Source organism: Pelobates fuscus, chromosome 6 (genome assembly GCF_036172605.1).
Source record: "Pelobates fuscus isolate aPelFus1 chromosome 6, aPelFus1.pri, whole genome shotgun sequence".
Taxonomy (NCBI): domain Eukaryota; kingdom Metazoa; phylum Chordata; class Amphibia; order Anura; family Pelobatidae; genus Pelobates; species Pelobates fuscus.
In genome coordinates, this window is record NC_086322.1 from 117,734,892 (window position 1) to 117,748,992 (window position 14,101).

The 14,101-nt window shown below is 38.4% G+C and overlaps 1 protein-coding gene across 2 annotated transcripts in view; it reads left to right on the forward strand.

Moving 5' to 3' along the window:
• The window catches only part of SH3RF1 (SH3 domain containing ring finger 1), a 151,857-nt gene extending 141,672 nt beyond the window's left edge, over positions 1 to 10,185 (forward strand). For both annotated transcript variants that reach the window (XM_063458186.1, XM_063458187.1), the window contains 4 exons: positions 3 to 274; positions 4,011 to 4,354; positions 5,203 to 5,537; positions 8,903 to 10,185. In XM_063458186.1, coding sequence (XP_063314256.1) covers positions 3 to 274; positions 4,011 to 4,354; positions 5,203 to 5,537; positions 8,903 to 9,071 — 1,120 coding nt within the window. In that variant the 3' untranslated portion in view covers positions 9,072 to 10,185. The remainder of the gene's footprint in view (positions 1 to 2; positions 275 to 4,010; positions 4,355 to 5,202; positions 5,538 to 8,902) is intronic.
• Positions 10,186 to 14,101: the final 3,916 nt, after the last annotated feature.

Consider the following 14,101-nt stretch of genomic DNA (forward strand, 5'->3'; position numbering starts at 1 on the left):
AGGGCGTTAACAACTGGCACACAAGCAAAAGTTGCCGTATCAACTGCAGGTGCAAGTGCTCAGATAGTGAGTATGGCCACTCCTTCCCCTGCTGGAGCGCCCGGCCAGAAACTACAAGGCAATGGTGTTGAGTTTAACAAGGCTGTTAACTCAAATGGCATGCCACCTGCCATCACATCAGGATCTCACATCCAGACCAGCCCACAGTCTAAGGTCCTGCTGCACATGAGTGGCCAAATGACTGTTAACCAAGCCCGCAATGCTGTCCGGACAGGTAATAAACTGAATTGTAGGTGATACAAAAGACATTTGTATGCATTGTGTGCAGTGATTAATGCAATGACGGTGCATGTGCACCTTACTGTGAGTTAGGTATTTACCTCAACCAAAACCAGAAACTGTGGATTGCTGCAAAGGTGTTGCTAACAGAAAGCTGAGGCAAAATTTTACAAGTAGTGTGTTTACCATGAAAAACAACTGAATCAGCAGAAGCATACCCCATTACACCTTTATTCAAAAAGAAAAACACAATTGCTCAAATTTACCAAATTACAACACATGCAAAATAACTTCAAAGAGGAAAAACGTGGGACAGTAAGATGAAATCTCAGAGGGTAGAGCTAATACAGTAGAATATGGAAACAACGAATATATTGGTCTGTATGTTTGTGTTTATTTTTTTATTTTGTTTATTAAACTGAGTTACTGCTTAGGAGGCAGAGTCCTTTGTAGTTGTAAAATAAAACGTATCATTTTGTATTGGAAACTTATATTTTTTTGCAGAAAGTGTAGTTAAAGGGACACTATAGTCACCCAGACCACTTCAGCTTAATGAAGTGGTCTGGGTGCCAGGTCCCTCTAGGGTTAACCCTGCCTGCTGTAAACATAGCAGTTTCAGAGAAACTGTTATTTTTACATTTGGGGTTAAGCCAGCCTCTAGTGGCTGTCTTGCGGACAGCCACTAGAGGCGCATCTGTGACGCTGGAGGCTTTTTTTGCCTCCATCACGCAGAGCGTTCATAGGAAAGCATTGAGAAATGCTTTCATATGGACACTTTGAATGCGCACGCGGCAGTGCCGCGCATACGCATTCCGCTCCACTGACGTCAGGCGGGGGAGGAGAGGTAAGGGAGCCTGGCGGTGGAATAAGGTGAGTGACTGAATGGGGTTTTAACCCCTTCAGCACCACGGGAGGGGTCCCTGAGGGTGGGGGCACCCTCAGGGTGCTATAGTGTCAGGAAAACCGATTTGTTTTCCTGACACTATAGTGATCCTTTAAAGTTTGGAATTTTATTGAAACTGTCATGAAAAGTTCACTTTCACTGAAATGCTGCCTGCACAGTAGTTGTTATATTGTAGCATAGAAGTAGGAGGACTCACCTGTAAGAAGGCCTTCCTGCTCTCCCGGTCAGTCAATTCTCTAGCATAGAGGCCTGTGCCAAAGAATTAATTGACAGGTGAGTGAGAGGCCTATTTTTTTTTCACTTGTGCAATGTATAGATAATGTTAAGTATAGTTTTAAAATAAGCAGTGTGTGACATGACAGGTACATTTTAACTGCCAAATTCAGTTGTGATGGTATTCAGTCATTTCCTTTAGAATACAAATGCATTGTAATGTTTTACAATCTACAGGTACACATGGTATTTTTGGAATGCCCAGTAACTCTTTTAAGGCTTATAATCCTGCCAGAAAGTGTAGATTTCTGATATTAACATTTATTGAAATAATTATTCATGTGTGTCATCAAGCAGTAAATGCAAAGTATTAACATATAGCACACTTATTGTTTATTGAGACAGACCTTGTTTATATACTATGGTGTAGTTATTTAAAAAGAATAAATGATAATCTCAGTAGGACCTATTATAAGCTACAACTGGTCATATGTGACTTTTATGGATAATTACTAAAAAATAAGAGATAATTAGCTAGCTAAGTTCTAAATATTAGACTTTAGATTCACTCTGGTTTCTAAAGCGTTCCTGCACCCTTACAAACCTCTATTTTAATGGAAGTGTTAGGGGTACAAACCTGTATTCCTTACGTTTTAGTTTCCCTGTCCCTAGTAGTGAATGTCTCCCTACCCCATTTGTCCCATAAAAATAAGAAACTAAAGCTTTTTACTTACATTTTTTTAGCATTCACTGCTTACCTCTTTGCGTTCCACAACGTCATAGAGGAGGAGAGGCCACCACTGGCATTGTCCAATAAGGGGCCTTATGTGCCGGAGTTGATGGACATACATTAAAGTTCCTGCTGATTGGGACCGTTTGTTTTCAGTATACAACAGCTATTACCTTGGCAGGTGCCAAATCATGAAAAGATGCCAAGTTTTCTATAATGGATGCCTGCTAATGGTAATGGTTTTTTTAGTGAACCTACTGCAGGTCTCCCTGTGTTTGTCCTATTTACTGGTTTTCCACATGTGCTTTTTAATTCTTTGTGAAGCTAGAAGTCCCTTTACGGCCATTGGTTTAAACTTCCGACAAATCTAGAAAATACATTATCCAAAGTGAAATCATCAAATCCGTTTTACTGCTCGAATGGGAGTTTTTGCGTTAAGAGAATTTCATTTCAAGCCAGGTAGTATACATCTGTTCCAATGCGTTTCATTTACAGAATACTTTAATAAAATCCCAAACTACAAATTGAAAAATAGTAAAATATATATTTTTACCATGGGTTTGTTTACATTTGTTGTGAGTTGAGTCAAAGGCTGTACTAAATATCAGATTTTACAGTTCTGCTGAATATTTGAATGATTATCCAACCAGAGGCGAGAATGAAGTCAGCAAAGAGGGGCCATAAAACAAGCCTTAACAAAACAGCGTTATTTTCTCATACGGTCATTTAAATTTATTAGACTCCCTTGCACTCCTCAAATAGGACCGAAAGGCATGCCGTAATAATATAAAGAAAAACAAACACTAATGTTTCTGGTGCAGGTCTGTAAAAACAAATTCAATTAGATTAAGCAGCTGCTGAATAATACTGCTCCATGTAAACTGTCATATTTGTCTAAGAGGGAATATTAAAATGCAAGCAAAGGCCGTTCAGAGCATTTTACGTCTGTTTTGGGGCCGATAACATCTTGTATGAGAATTTTAGGGTCTTGAGCGGTTTTATTTGGATTCCTAAGCTGTCTCAGCACTATAGAAAACTACACTCCAATACATTTTCTTGTTTCTTATTTATTTTGTTAATATTCATATTGCATATGACATCATTATGAAAGAAGAGACCTTTGTTGGTCAGACTGCTTTCCCCATTCTACATGCCTCTTCTTTTTTGGCAAAATAATGTATGTTACGGGGAACTGGGAGGGGAGAAACTGGATTAGATTGCAAATTCTTCTCAGCAGAGTGTGTCTTGTATCCAGCTTTTATGCTGGATTACTTACCTTTACAGTATCCACCATCTTTGTCTACAGATTAATTAAACCCTAGCAAGATAGGTCTGCCACAATAATATATTTCCTATAACCCGATCCTGAACGATGAGCCAAAGGATACACAGTACAATAAGAAACTAGGAACCTTTTCTCCTTTATTGTAGGGGCTTGCTGAAACCACCTTTATTACCTTAATAAAGCACTGCTTAGCTTTGTCAATGCTCTAATATGACCAGCCCTCATTCACCTCCAAGTTTCGGGTTTATCAATATCTTTATTGAATAGTTTCTCGGAATTTAGAAACATTTTAAACCAGTTTAAACCACATTTTCATTTTGCTGGAGGGCTTCTCTTAAAATTATCTTTTAAAACTAGATTATGTCACTGTGTAGATTAATTTACTGTACATGGTTATTCACTAAACTATGGATTTTCCTGAATAAATCCAAATGAAAGAGTTGAAAGAAAATGTATCCACCTCAGCCATAGTCGTAACTTGGTTATATTTGCCTCAGTGTTACCATTTGAGTTAAGTTTAAAGAGTTTAGCAAATAATCCTTTTAGTGTACTGTTTTTGTGTGACTTTATAATTTTTTGATATCTATGCTATTTCCCAGCCGCTGCACACAGTCAGGAGCGACCGACAGCCGCAGTGACCCCTATCCAGGCTCAGAATCCTTCTTGCCTTATCCCAGCCGCTGTTGTCATCCCCCACCAAACCGCACCTTCTCAGCAAAATTCTCCTCAGCTTTCTAGCGCTGCTTCCTATGTAAATGCCGCCATGAATATCAGCAGGTCAAATGTGCCAATGTCTACATCAAACTGTTCCAGCATTGCCACTGCCTCTTCGGAGGGAGATTGGAAGCCAGGGTGTGGAGTATCTGGATTATCGACAACTCCTGATAACTCCTCCGCTGCTTCGTGTTCACCCGCTGCTAGCAAGCAAGATAAGGACAGCAAGGTGAGCCAGCAGTTGTAGTCTATCTCACTGACTTAGTCTATCTCACAAACACAGACAACTCTAAATAGACCAACCACAAACCACAAGAAGTACTTTGTTTTAAAATGATTATTTAAAATATGCACATGGCTCAAAAGCCCCATCTGTCTACTTACTTACTCTCCACTCTTTCTGATCATCAGTCTGCAAACTAGATCAAACACAGTCAGATTGAAGAGGTAATGAAATACACAAGACTTTCGAGATAGATTGACTGACCTGCTCCCAGTAGTGTTTAATTTTTGAATTATCACCAAATGGGGGGTATTGTAAAAATGTCCATGTTAGTTCTCCGACATAACTTGGTTAACAAAAGGGAATATCAAATTGAGAACTTTTGACAGCAATTTGTAGTTGGACACCCATAGAGATGTCATGTACTAAATGAAGGTTTGTGGACCATGCCTCAGTGAAACCCAGGAGTAAGTGATAGGTGTTCTAAGCTACCTGATAAAAAGTGGCGGTGACCAGGCCTTTGAAGAAGCATTTGGAACAGGTTTGGGATTTTTTGTGGTTAAGATGCAATAGCTGCAATTTTTCATATATTTTGCATGGGTATTTGTACATATTGGTGGTAATTTCTGATCGCCACCATATATTAGTGTCTCTTTATCAGGGTAAAAAAATCAGAGAAATTGCTGTCTGAGTTTTGGCTGGTAAAGGTTCAGGGTGGGGGAGGTTTTGATTCACTTACAGAAGGGCCATATTTGTTTGTTTTTGTTTAATCACTGTAATATGTAATTTTGTTAGTGTGTGCTCTGTTTATTAATAAATTAATTTAACTGTAGTGTTTGCTCTGTTTGTTTCAGAAAGAGAAGAAAGGTCTACTGAAGTTGTTGTCAGGAGCATCTACCAAAAGAAAACCTCGTGCTTCTCCACCACACTCCCCTACTCAAGAACTGGAACAAGCAACTCCAGAGGCAGCCCTTGAAGGTGCTGTAGGTCCTGACGTTCTCTCAGCTACTAACAATGGCAGAGCAACTTCCTGCACTGTGGACAGTGAAGCGGTATCTTCTTCTCTAGCACCAGATTCACGAAAAATAAATATGGTGGATCCTAATGTTCCTATAGCTCCACCACCAAGACAGCCATGCTCTTCTCTGGGGCCTGTACTAAATGACTCTCGACCTGTTGTTTGTGAAAGGTAATTTTTTCAGATCTGGATACATTCTTACAATAATAAAATACTATGTAGCATATATTTTTATTAATTTTAGCAGAGAGATGATAACCACAGATTTCTAAACAGTTGAGATTTAAAGACGATATAGACCATTTTATGTGGTTTGCACATTTAAAAAAAAAGAAAAAAATATTTTTGTTGCTATTTACTTTTTTATTGAGGTAATGAATAAATTTACAGCAAATTTTCTAACAAGGTAAACGCAGATAATAAACCTGTCAAATTGTCATGTAGTATCTATAACATGAGTTACATAGATTGAGGTGCAGCTGCTTCATGAATTAGAACAATGGCTCCATTTATAAATGTAGAGAGCGTTAAACATTTATGTAACGAAATAGAGATCAGTATAGTAGATTAATGTAACGTAACAGATGAAATGAACAGACAGGTAAACATTGGAGTGCATAGCCACATATGATTTGGCCCAGATACAAATTATAGGTAACAACAAAAGAAAAGAAACAAAAATGGCTACAATGGCTACCTAGACTTTCCCAAACCTATACACAGAAAACATATACACTTACCCCTCAAAGTATTATGTACCACCCCCGAACACTTTGAGGGGTAAGTGTATATGTTTTCTGTGTATTATCTTTGTAAATAAACAACTATATAGTGCTGCACTCTGACTAAGTGTTTGGAAGGTGGAAACACTAACCAGACTCTAAGTTGTGTCTTTTGGTGGTTGTGTATTGTGGTGGGTTTTTGGAGTAACCACAGAGTGTATTCAGCAGCTAGACCAAATAACAATTGAATATTTTAAAGCGCCACTTGTGCCACACTGTTAGTGTTTTGTATCTCCCAAACCTATGTTACCTGATACCCAACTCCTGGACACTGCTCAGCTGTACTGGCCTGCAAAACCACTCCGCTGACTGTTGGGTGCCAGCATGCTCCCTCGGCCCCAGGCAGCAACGCGAGCCAGTACACAGTGCTCATAGATCCGTTCACTTTCGGTGTGCAGATCAGTATTACCAAAGAGGCAGACAGAGTTAATTCCTCCAGTGTGTGAGCCGTGTGGGAGATACCGTATTTCCATGGCACGCGGCCTAGGTAAGCATCCTCTAATTTTAGTTATCGACTTGGCCCAGGTCTTATTGTATCTCAAAAAAGAGTTTTGATCATTAGGCTGGTTCAGTGTAATGGCAGGAAAGTACTGAGCTAGTTGTGCCAAGTCGTGCATATGACATCAAAAGCTTGATTAAAGGCCTTCATCCATAAGGTCCACTGTGGTGACGGTCGCTGGATGAGAGATATGGCAGCCAAATTGTGTAACGTCAGCTTTTTAAAAGAAACGCACTGCTTGCCTCCCTCGTGGTAAACAAGCTTGTCTCCACAGGGGATCGGGATAAAACCCACCTGTCCAAATGGGGAAGGGGACAGGATTTCCGTCAGTGCAAGGCTTACCCAGAACGGAAAATCATCCACTTTCCTCACCGGAATAGACTAGTAGGCCCCAGCTGAACTTTGCTTGGGATGAAATGGAAGGACTGGATGCAATTCCAAACCTAGCTCAGTAGGATAATTTTTCCACTTGCCTTAAATGTTACAAGTCAGTTCTCATTGCACAAAAAAAAGTGTTGCTGTTGTATCTCACTGAGACTAATGTCCTGAAAAGATGTTTCTGGAAAAGAAAATGTATGTGTGAAGTATAATAACCTTGTCTGGGTTGGCCGCAAGGCCACCAAAGTCATGGCATTGGGGCGGCAGGCAAGAGAGAGGCGGCATAGCTGATGGGAAGATCAAAGATCTTCCTCACCGACCTGCCTATTTTCCTCCCGTGGTTCAAAGTGAGATGACAGGAGAGATCTTCTGCAGGTCAAGACTCAAGTAAGGAACACCCTCTATTCTTCCAATGTATCAGAGCATTGCCACGGACTACTGCTGCAACGCACTGATATATTTCCAGGCACCTGCCGGAAGGAACTGTCTTCACCCACCGGTGTGTAGACAGCAACATCTTCTACTGCACCAGGGGTGTTTTAAGCAGCTCTCAGGCCATATCCCCCACACTACAGTCCCAGTCTGCCCACTACAGTCACTGTCCCCACACTATAGCATCTGTCTCCCCAATGACAGCCCTTATACACCTATTGACTAATAAATAATCAAAACAGACAAGAAGTGAATGACAAGGGAATAAATTAGGGCACAGTTTACCTGGTAAGTGCCTATAACTGTAAATATTCTATGCTCAATCAAAAAGGCTAAAGTGCATCAATCCTTAGGAAATGCCTGAATTAGGTATCTAACGAGAAATTAAAACTCTATAAAGATTCTTTTAGACTCTTAATTCTGTAGATCTCTACAGCACACCATTAGGAAAACCTACTAATTAAGTGTTATAACAGTTCCTTAAGTGCTATAAAGAGAGAAGAAAGCTAAAAGAGACTGCTCAGATGCAAATAAACTCAAGAAGATACCGTTATCCAGAGGTTATATGAGTGAGACAGAAGACATTTGAATCTTTACTGGAAAATAACTGTAGCCAGTAAGGGTAGTAAAATACAAGTACTGTATGTATAACAGGCTGCTGTGGGGTCATACCCAGATAGCACACAAATAGCGTAGCCAGTGTACATAAAGGGCATCAATCATATCTATTAAGCCTAGGTACTAGTATCTTGACTTATTTTCTGAATTACTAGGTCAATCTATAATAGCCTATATACTTCAGCTACCACTAAAATGGGAAGTCTACAGAATGTCCAGATACTGAGAACCATATGACCTAAGGCTAGAGTACAACAAAAAATAATCAAACTCTCTGTATGCACCTTTGTCTGGACAAATTGTGAATTATCTTTCTTAATTTAAGTGTTTGTGAACCGACCAAAAACCTTAGTTAGAACTGAATTTTAATTTGCAGAAAATGTAAACCATACGAACAAGCTGTGGTAGAACACATTAACCTCCTATTTGCCAGGACCTGTTACAGCATTTTTATTTTGAAGTACTCGAGGCCTGCTGGTGGGAACGTTATGTAACAAGAATAAGCTACTATTTCAGTTCTCCAGGAGCGAATTAGTGTTTGTGGTGAGTTGGCAGAGAACCGCTGAGTTTCTGAATGTGCCTCTGTAAGTAACGCAGTGAAAGGAAGCAGTCATAACATTTGCACATATTTATGTCCTTTCCAATTTTGGTTAGTTTCTGGCCAAAAGTAATTATTTCCGTGTTGATCAAAATGTGGGTTCTGTAAACAGACAACTTCCTGCTCTGGAAAATCACAGTTGATATTTCAGGCCCAGATGTCAGATCTACAGAGGTCTGTGTGCAAAAAAAAAAAAATGGAATTCAAAGTGTTATTTTCTCTTTTCTAGATACAGAGTTGTGGTGTCATACCCTCCTCAGAGTGAGGCAGAGCTGGAATTGAAAGAAGGAGACATAGTATTTGTTCACAAAAAACGTGAGGACGGCTGGTTCAAAGGCACTCTACAACGAAGCGGCAAAACCGGATTGTTTCCTGGCAGCTTTGTGGAGAACGTTTAACTCTTTAGTTGCCAATAGAACACAAACATATCAAAGCTCACAGTGCAGCTGGAAGACATTCGTTAATCCCTTCAAAGCGCAAACATACAGTGGCCCTGCTGGACTTATTGAAATACACTACTAGAACCTAAACACCACCCTCTATCTAGTCAAGAACAAGCATTTTGGACATGATTGCAGCATTAGCCGACATTTTTTTTCTTGCAATCATCCCCAGTTTATTTTTAATTTTTTGTTTCGCTCCATGTATTTGTGCCTTGTATTGTTAAGTTTATAAGTCTACCCCTTTAATAAGAAATAAAACATTGTTTACAAGGTGTTAGCTAATAATTTATTTGCTTCCTTTTGTACTGTACATTTTAAATCCCTTTTAAGATAGATGAAACATTTTAAATTCTAAATGGAACAGTTTATTAAATTATGGAATGGAGCCGAAAGAGAAGCTGGATTCTTTTCTCTTATATCGAAGTAGGCACCAACGTTCTCTCCTTCTTTCTTTTTCCCTTTTATACTTCCTGCTTTTAGTAATGATTGTTCCTAGTGGTTTAATGTAATGAATGTTGTCTGTAGCATAGCAGTGTCACATTGTAAGATTGAACCTGGGAGAACAGGAAGAGGATGTAGTATGTGTTTGTTTTCCATTGTGTGTACATGTTGTATAATTTAGTGTGTACATGTTGTTTAATTTAGTTTCTGTACCCGTAATATAATGTATTCAGGTAGTATACCATTAATTGGCATGACACAGCACAATAAAATGTATAACCTCTGGGTATAACAAATTACAATTATGTCAATAACGAGCAGGCTTTAAATCATCTTATTATCTTGGCGTCTTAACCCCTTCACAACTAAAATAAATAAATACAGGCTCAAGGACAGAAAAAGACTGTTTATTTGAGGATAGAAAAAGACTGTTTATATTTGTATCGGAGCCTGCGTGAGTAGCCACCATTAACTGTCTGAAATGAGGAACAGATAAAAGTTGCTCAATATTACACAAACTATTTAAACGCTTTGTTGCGCAGACTTTATCAGGATATTCTAGATTGCGATCAACTGTGAGTTAACACATGTTAAAAAAAGATTCCTATTGGGTAGTGTTCTGTATAATCATTTTGGCAAATATCTTTTAACTATAGAAGAGTTTTTAGTTTTAAAGGTGATATTCTGTAACAAAAAATGTCTTTAATAGACTATTCTGTCATGTTTAAATAAATTAAGCATATCTGCCATTTATGGGCTTTGCTCAATAGTGTCAAATAGGTGAAGATGCTTCTTCTAAGCCTTTTAGCATAGTTCTCTTTTTGCGCCACATGCCTGTAGATGTGCATTAACCCCTTAAGGACCAAACTTCTGGAATAAAAGGGAATCATGACATGTCACACACGTCATGTGTCCTTAAGGGGTTAATCAGACCCAAATAAAATAGAATTGGGGTGATATTTCACATGATTAAACCCTTCATGGCAAAGGTCTAGGCACATCCCGTTATAGATTTATAAATAAAGGCATCTTGCAAAGGTTAAAGAAGCATTTGTGCCATAATATTCTTAATGCAATATTTCATAATAAATATCTATCCATCAGAGCATGTGGTGCAACGCCTTTCAATTAAGTTATTAACAAAATGTATTACAAATAAACACAAGTTACAGTATACGCAAACAATGCAAGGGTTCTAAATGCAAAGCTAAATATACCAGAGAAGCACATTTTCCAGCGATTATTCTTATCACAGATAGTATAGAACTCTGTTTTAAAATGTCAAAATGTTATGTAATGTTTTATGTTAATTTTAAGCTCATTTGTATAACTTGTATTGTGTTTTTTATTTATTTTGCTGCTCAATAGCAAATTTGTAGTCGTAGATATTTCTAAAAGCTGCAAAGCACAATTTGTAGATGAATTGAAGGCCTCGACCAAGGTTGTCAAAATGTGGCACTGTATTTTGTTGTTGGACTCTGATCAGCATTGTTCTTGTCGAGTTTCTAGTTGGATACATTAAGGATTTCAGTCCAAAGCAGTTGGAAAGCCAAATGGAAGGCAACCCTTTCCAGCTTTCTTCAATGATCACTATGTCCCTGGGTATAGAGTGTGAAAGTGTTGGCCACATAACATAAATTGCTTCCAGACATGGAATGGCTCTTTAGCAACATCATTGTGTCTGGGACCCCTTCTGCAGCCACCTGACAGGCAGGAAATAATTGGAACTGTAGTCCAAAGACAGATGGAGGGGCATAATTGAATATTCATCTTTTATCTTTGTGTAGGCCTGTGAGGTGAAATGCACATTTAATGAAAAAAGATGCAGTCCTGTTACTTTAAGATAATAAGATAGGGGTTAAAAGAAATAACTGTGACTTGTTTGTAATAAACAACCTGTTTGGAATCTAGACTTATTCTTCTTTGTGCCATATGCATGGATATAAGTATGGATCTCCATGGCAATGCTATGGTCCATGAATGAATGGTTAGCTATTTCAAGAATGTTTTGACAGCCTTAATGGGTTACGGTAACAATCATAACCACTTCAGCTTGCCGAAGAGGGTATGGTGCAAGAGCCCTGTCGGTGCAGTGTTTAGCTGCAGAAGCCAATCCTGCAACCAACGTATGGTAAGATTTAGGTGTTAGAAAATGGTTATAAAAAATAAAAAATAAAAAAAATAGTATGTATTGCAATATACAGCTTTAGCAACCTAGAGTTTCCTATTTAGACTTTCAAAGATTCATGGAAATTTGAATAGTTTGGGATCTACATCTAGGCTATCCTTGTTATGGAAGATATACATTGTTGCTACACAGTGTAAGGTTGTATTTACATCATCAGCATTTTGGGACAGAAACCTACCTTTCCATGAATCTTAAACAATGTAAGAATTTAAACCAAATAGGTGTAAAGTAGACAATACATGCATTTATGTGTTGGATATAGTTGAGCTATCACCGTGCCAGAGCCATGTGACTCCCGTGAACTACTTTTAAAAAGTATTGCTTTTCTAAAACAGTTTTATAATCATGGCCCCTTAGATACTTTATTTTTATTATTCTTTCACTTATAGAAAGATAATTACATTTCCGCATGAAACATAGCTTACTGTGTAACGCCACTCACTCCTGAGATGTGGGCTGGCTAGTGTCAATTCATTGCATAAAGGCCATCAGTCGTCCGCACACAAAACATGATGGAGCTGAGCAACCAAATCCACCTCATGCTGTAAATGGTACTTTGACAAGAGGCAAGTCAACAGCGTTGTATTTGCATCCAGTGTGAGTGCTTTATATGTATATTTCAAAGTTAATAAATATCACAGACACCTGCCGAAACTGAACAGCAAGAGCTGTAGTTGAAGACGTGACTCATAGGAGCTTTTATATAATCAGACCGTATATGTTTTATGTTCTCTTTGCAGAAGGCACCTGCTAACTAAAGTCTTACTTTTTCTGTTCCTTGTAGCTATAATTTAGCAGGGACATCCAGTTTGCATATTGTCCTACTTAGTGTAAAACTATCCAATGTCAGCATAGCTGACCTGAATATTGCATACACGTATGTGGTGTTTTCTGAGAGAGACTGCGCAATCTCAGCACTCCTTTTAACGGAAAGCAGAAGTGCAGAACTGTAGGAGAAATACAAATAGGACATCTGCCAATGACAATGCCATAAATTTAGAAACACAAAAATGCCCATTAAAGGAACACTGTAGTATTATGAATACAAATATGTATTCCTGACACTTTAGTACAGGTATTGCTGTTTAGGTCCCCAGCCCCCTCTGCGTGGAGATTCACGGTTTAAAACCTACCTTATCTTCATGGCCGCACCTGGTCCAGCCTCCATGTCTGAGATCATCAGCCTTGATGATCTCAGACAATTCAATGCTTTCCTATGGGAAAGCCCTGGGAGGCTATTGTGCATGCGCATCAATGTGCAGCACTGGACTAAGAAGCTCCTCTAGTGGCTGTCTGAGTAAGTGCCACTAGAAGTTTTACTAGGCAGCAATGTAAACACTATAGCAACATGCTATAGACTCCAGAACTACTACATTAAAGGACCAATATAGTGCCAGGAAAACAAACTTGTTTTCCTGGCTCTATATGGCCTTTAGGTCCCGTCCCCCACCGGCCGGAAGGGGGAGGAAGGGGATTCTCTGAAACCGCTATGTTTACAGCTGCAGGGTTAACCCTAGATGGACCTGGCACCCAGACCACTTCATTGAGCTGAAGTGGTCTGGGTGCCTATAGTGGTCCTTTAAGCTGTAGTGATTCTGTGACTATAGTGTCCCTTTAAATTCTCTATATTATAGAATTGTTAGATTGGAAAAGCAATAGTTTTGATTAAATGCATGTAACAAGGTGAGAGGTTAACGGAGATGACTACACAGCACTGTAAATTTTTACCATTTTGTTTAGATTGAGACTTTAAATATAAAAATAGCACAATGGAATCTACTCTTTAAACAGAGAGATGCGGTTTCTTGAGAACTGACTTACAAAAAAAGGATATAGGCCTCAAATTAATATTTTCTGGATACACTTTTTAAATTATTTCATATTTTTCGATAAATTTTCAAATGATCTTTTCCAAAATATTAAAATAAATCAATATATCAAAATATTAAGTAATTTCAAAAGGTTATCCAACATTATTAAATGGAAGCCATAATGGCCAAAGTGAGATTTTTTTTTATTATTATTAATTTCAGCATTTAGCATTTTGATTTAGATTTTGTCAGGTATTTAATAAATAGATCACAGGACATATTGGAAAATGAATAATATTCCCCCAAGCATTTACAAATCAATTTCAAGCACTTACATTGATTCTACTACCCCTGCTGTGTACAGCACTATGTTTTGTTTTATATCCAAACCAGGTACTTGATTTAATTTTACAAACTGTCTACAAAGGAATAGCTCATTTTGTGCAGTAATAAATAGCAGATAAATATAAAATGGAGCCATTGCCTATCTTCTACCTTGCGATCAAGTTCCCTTAATAACAGTTTTATGTCAGTGCTCCAAGAAT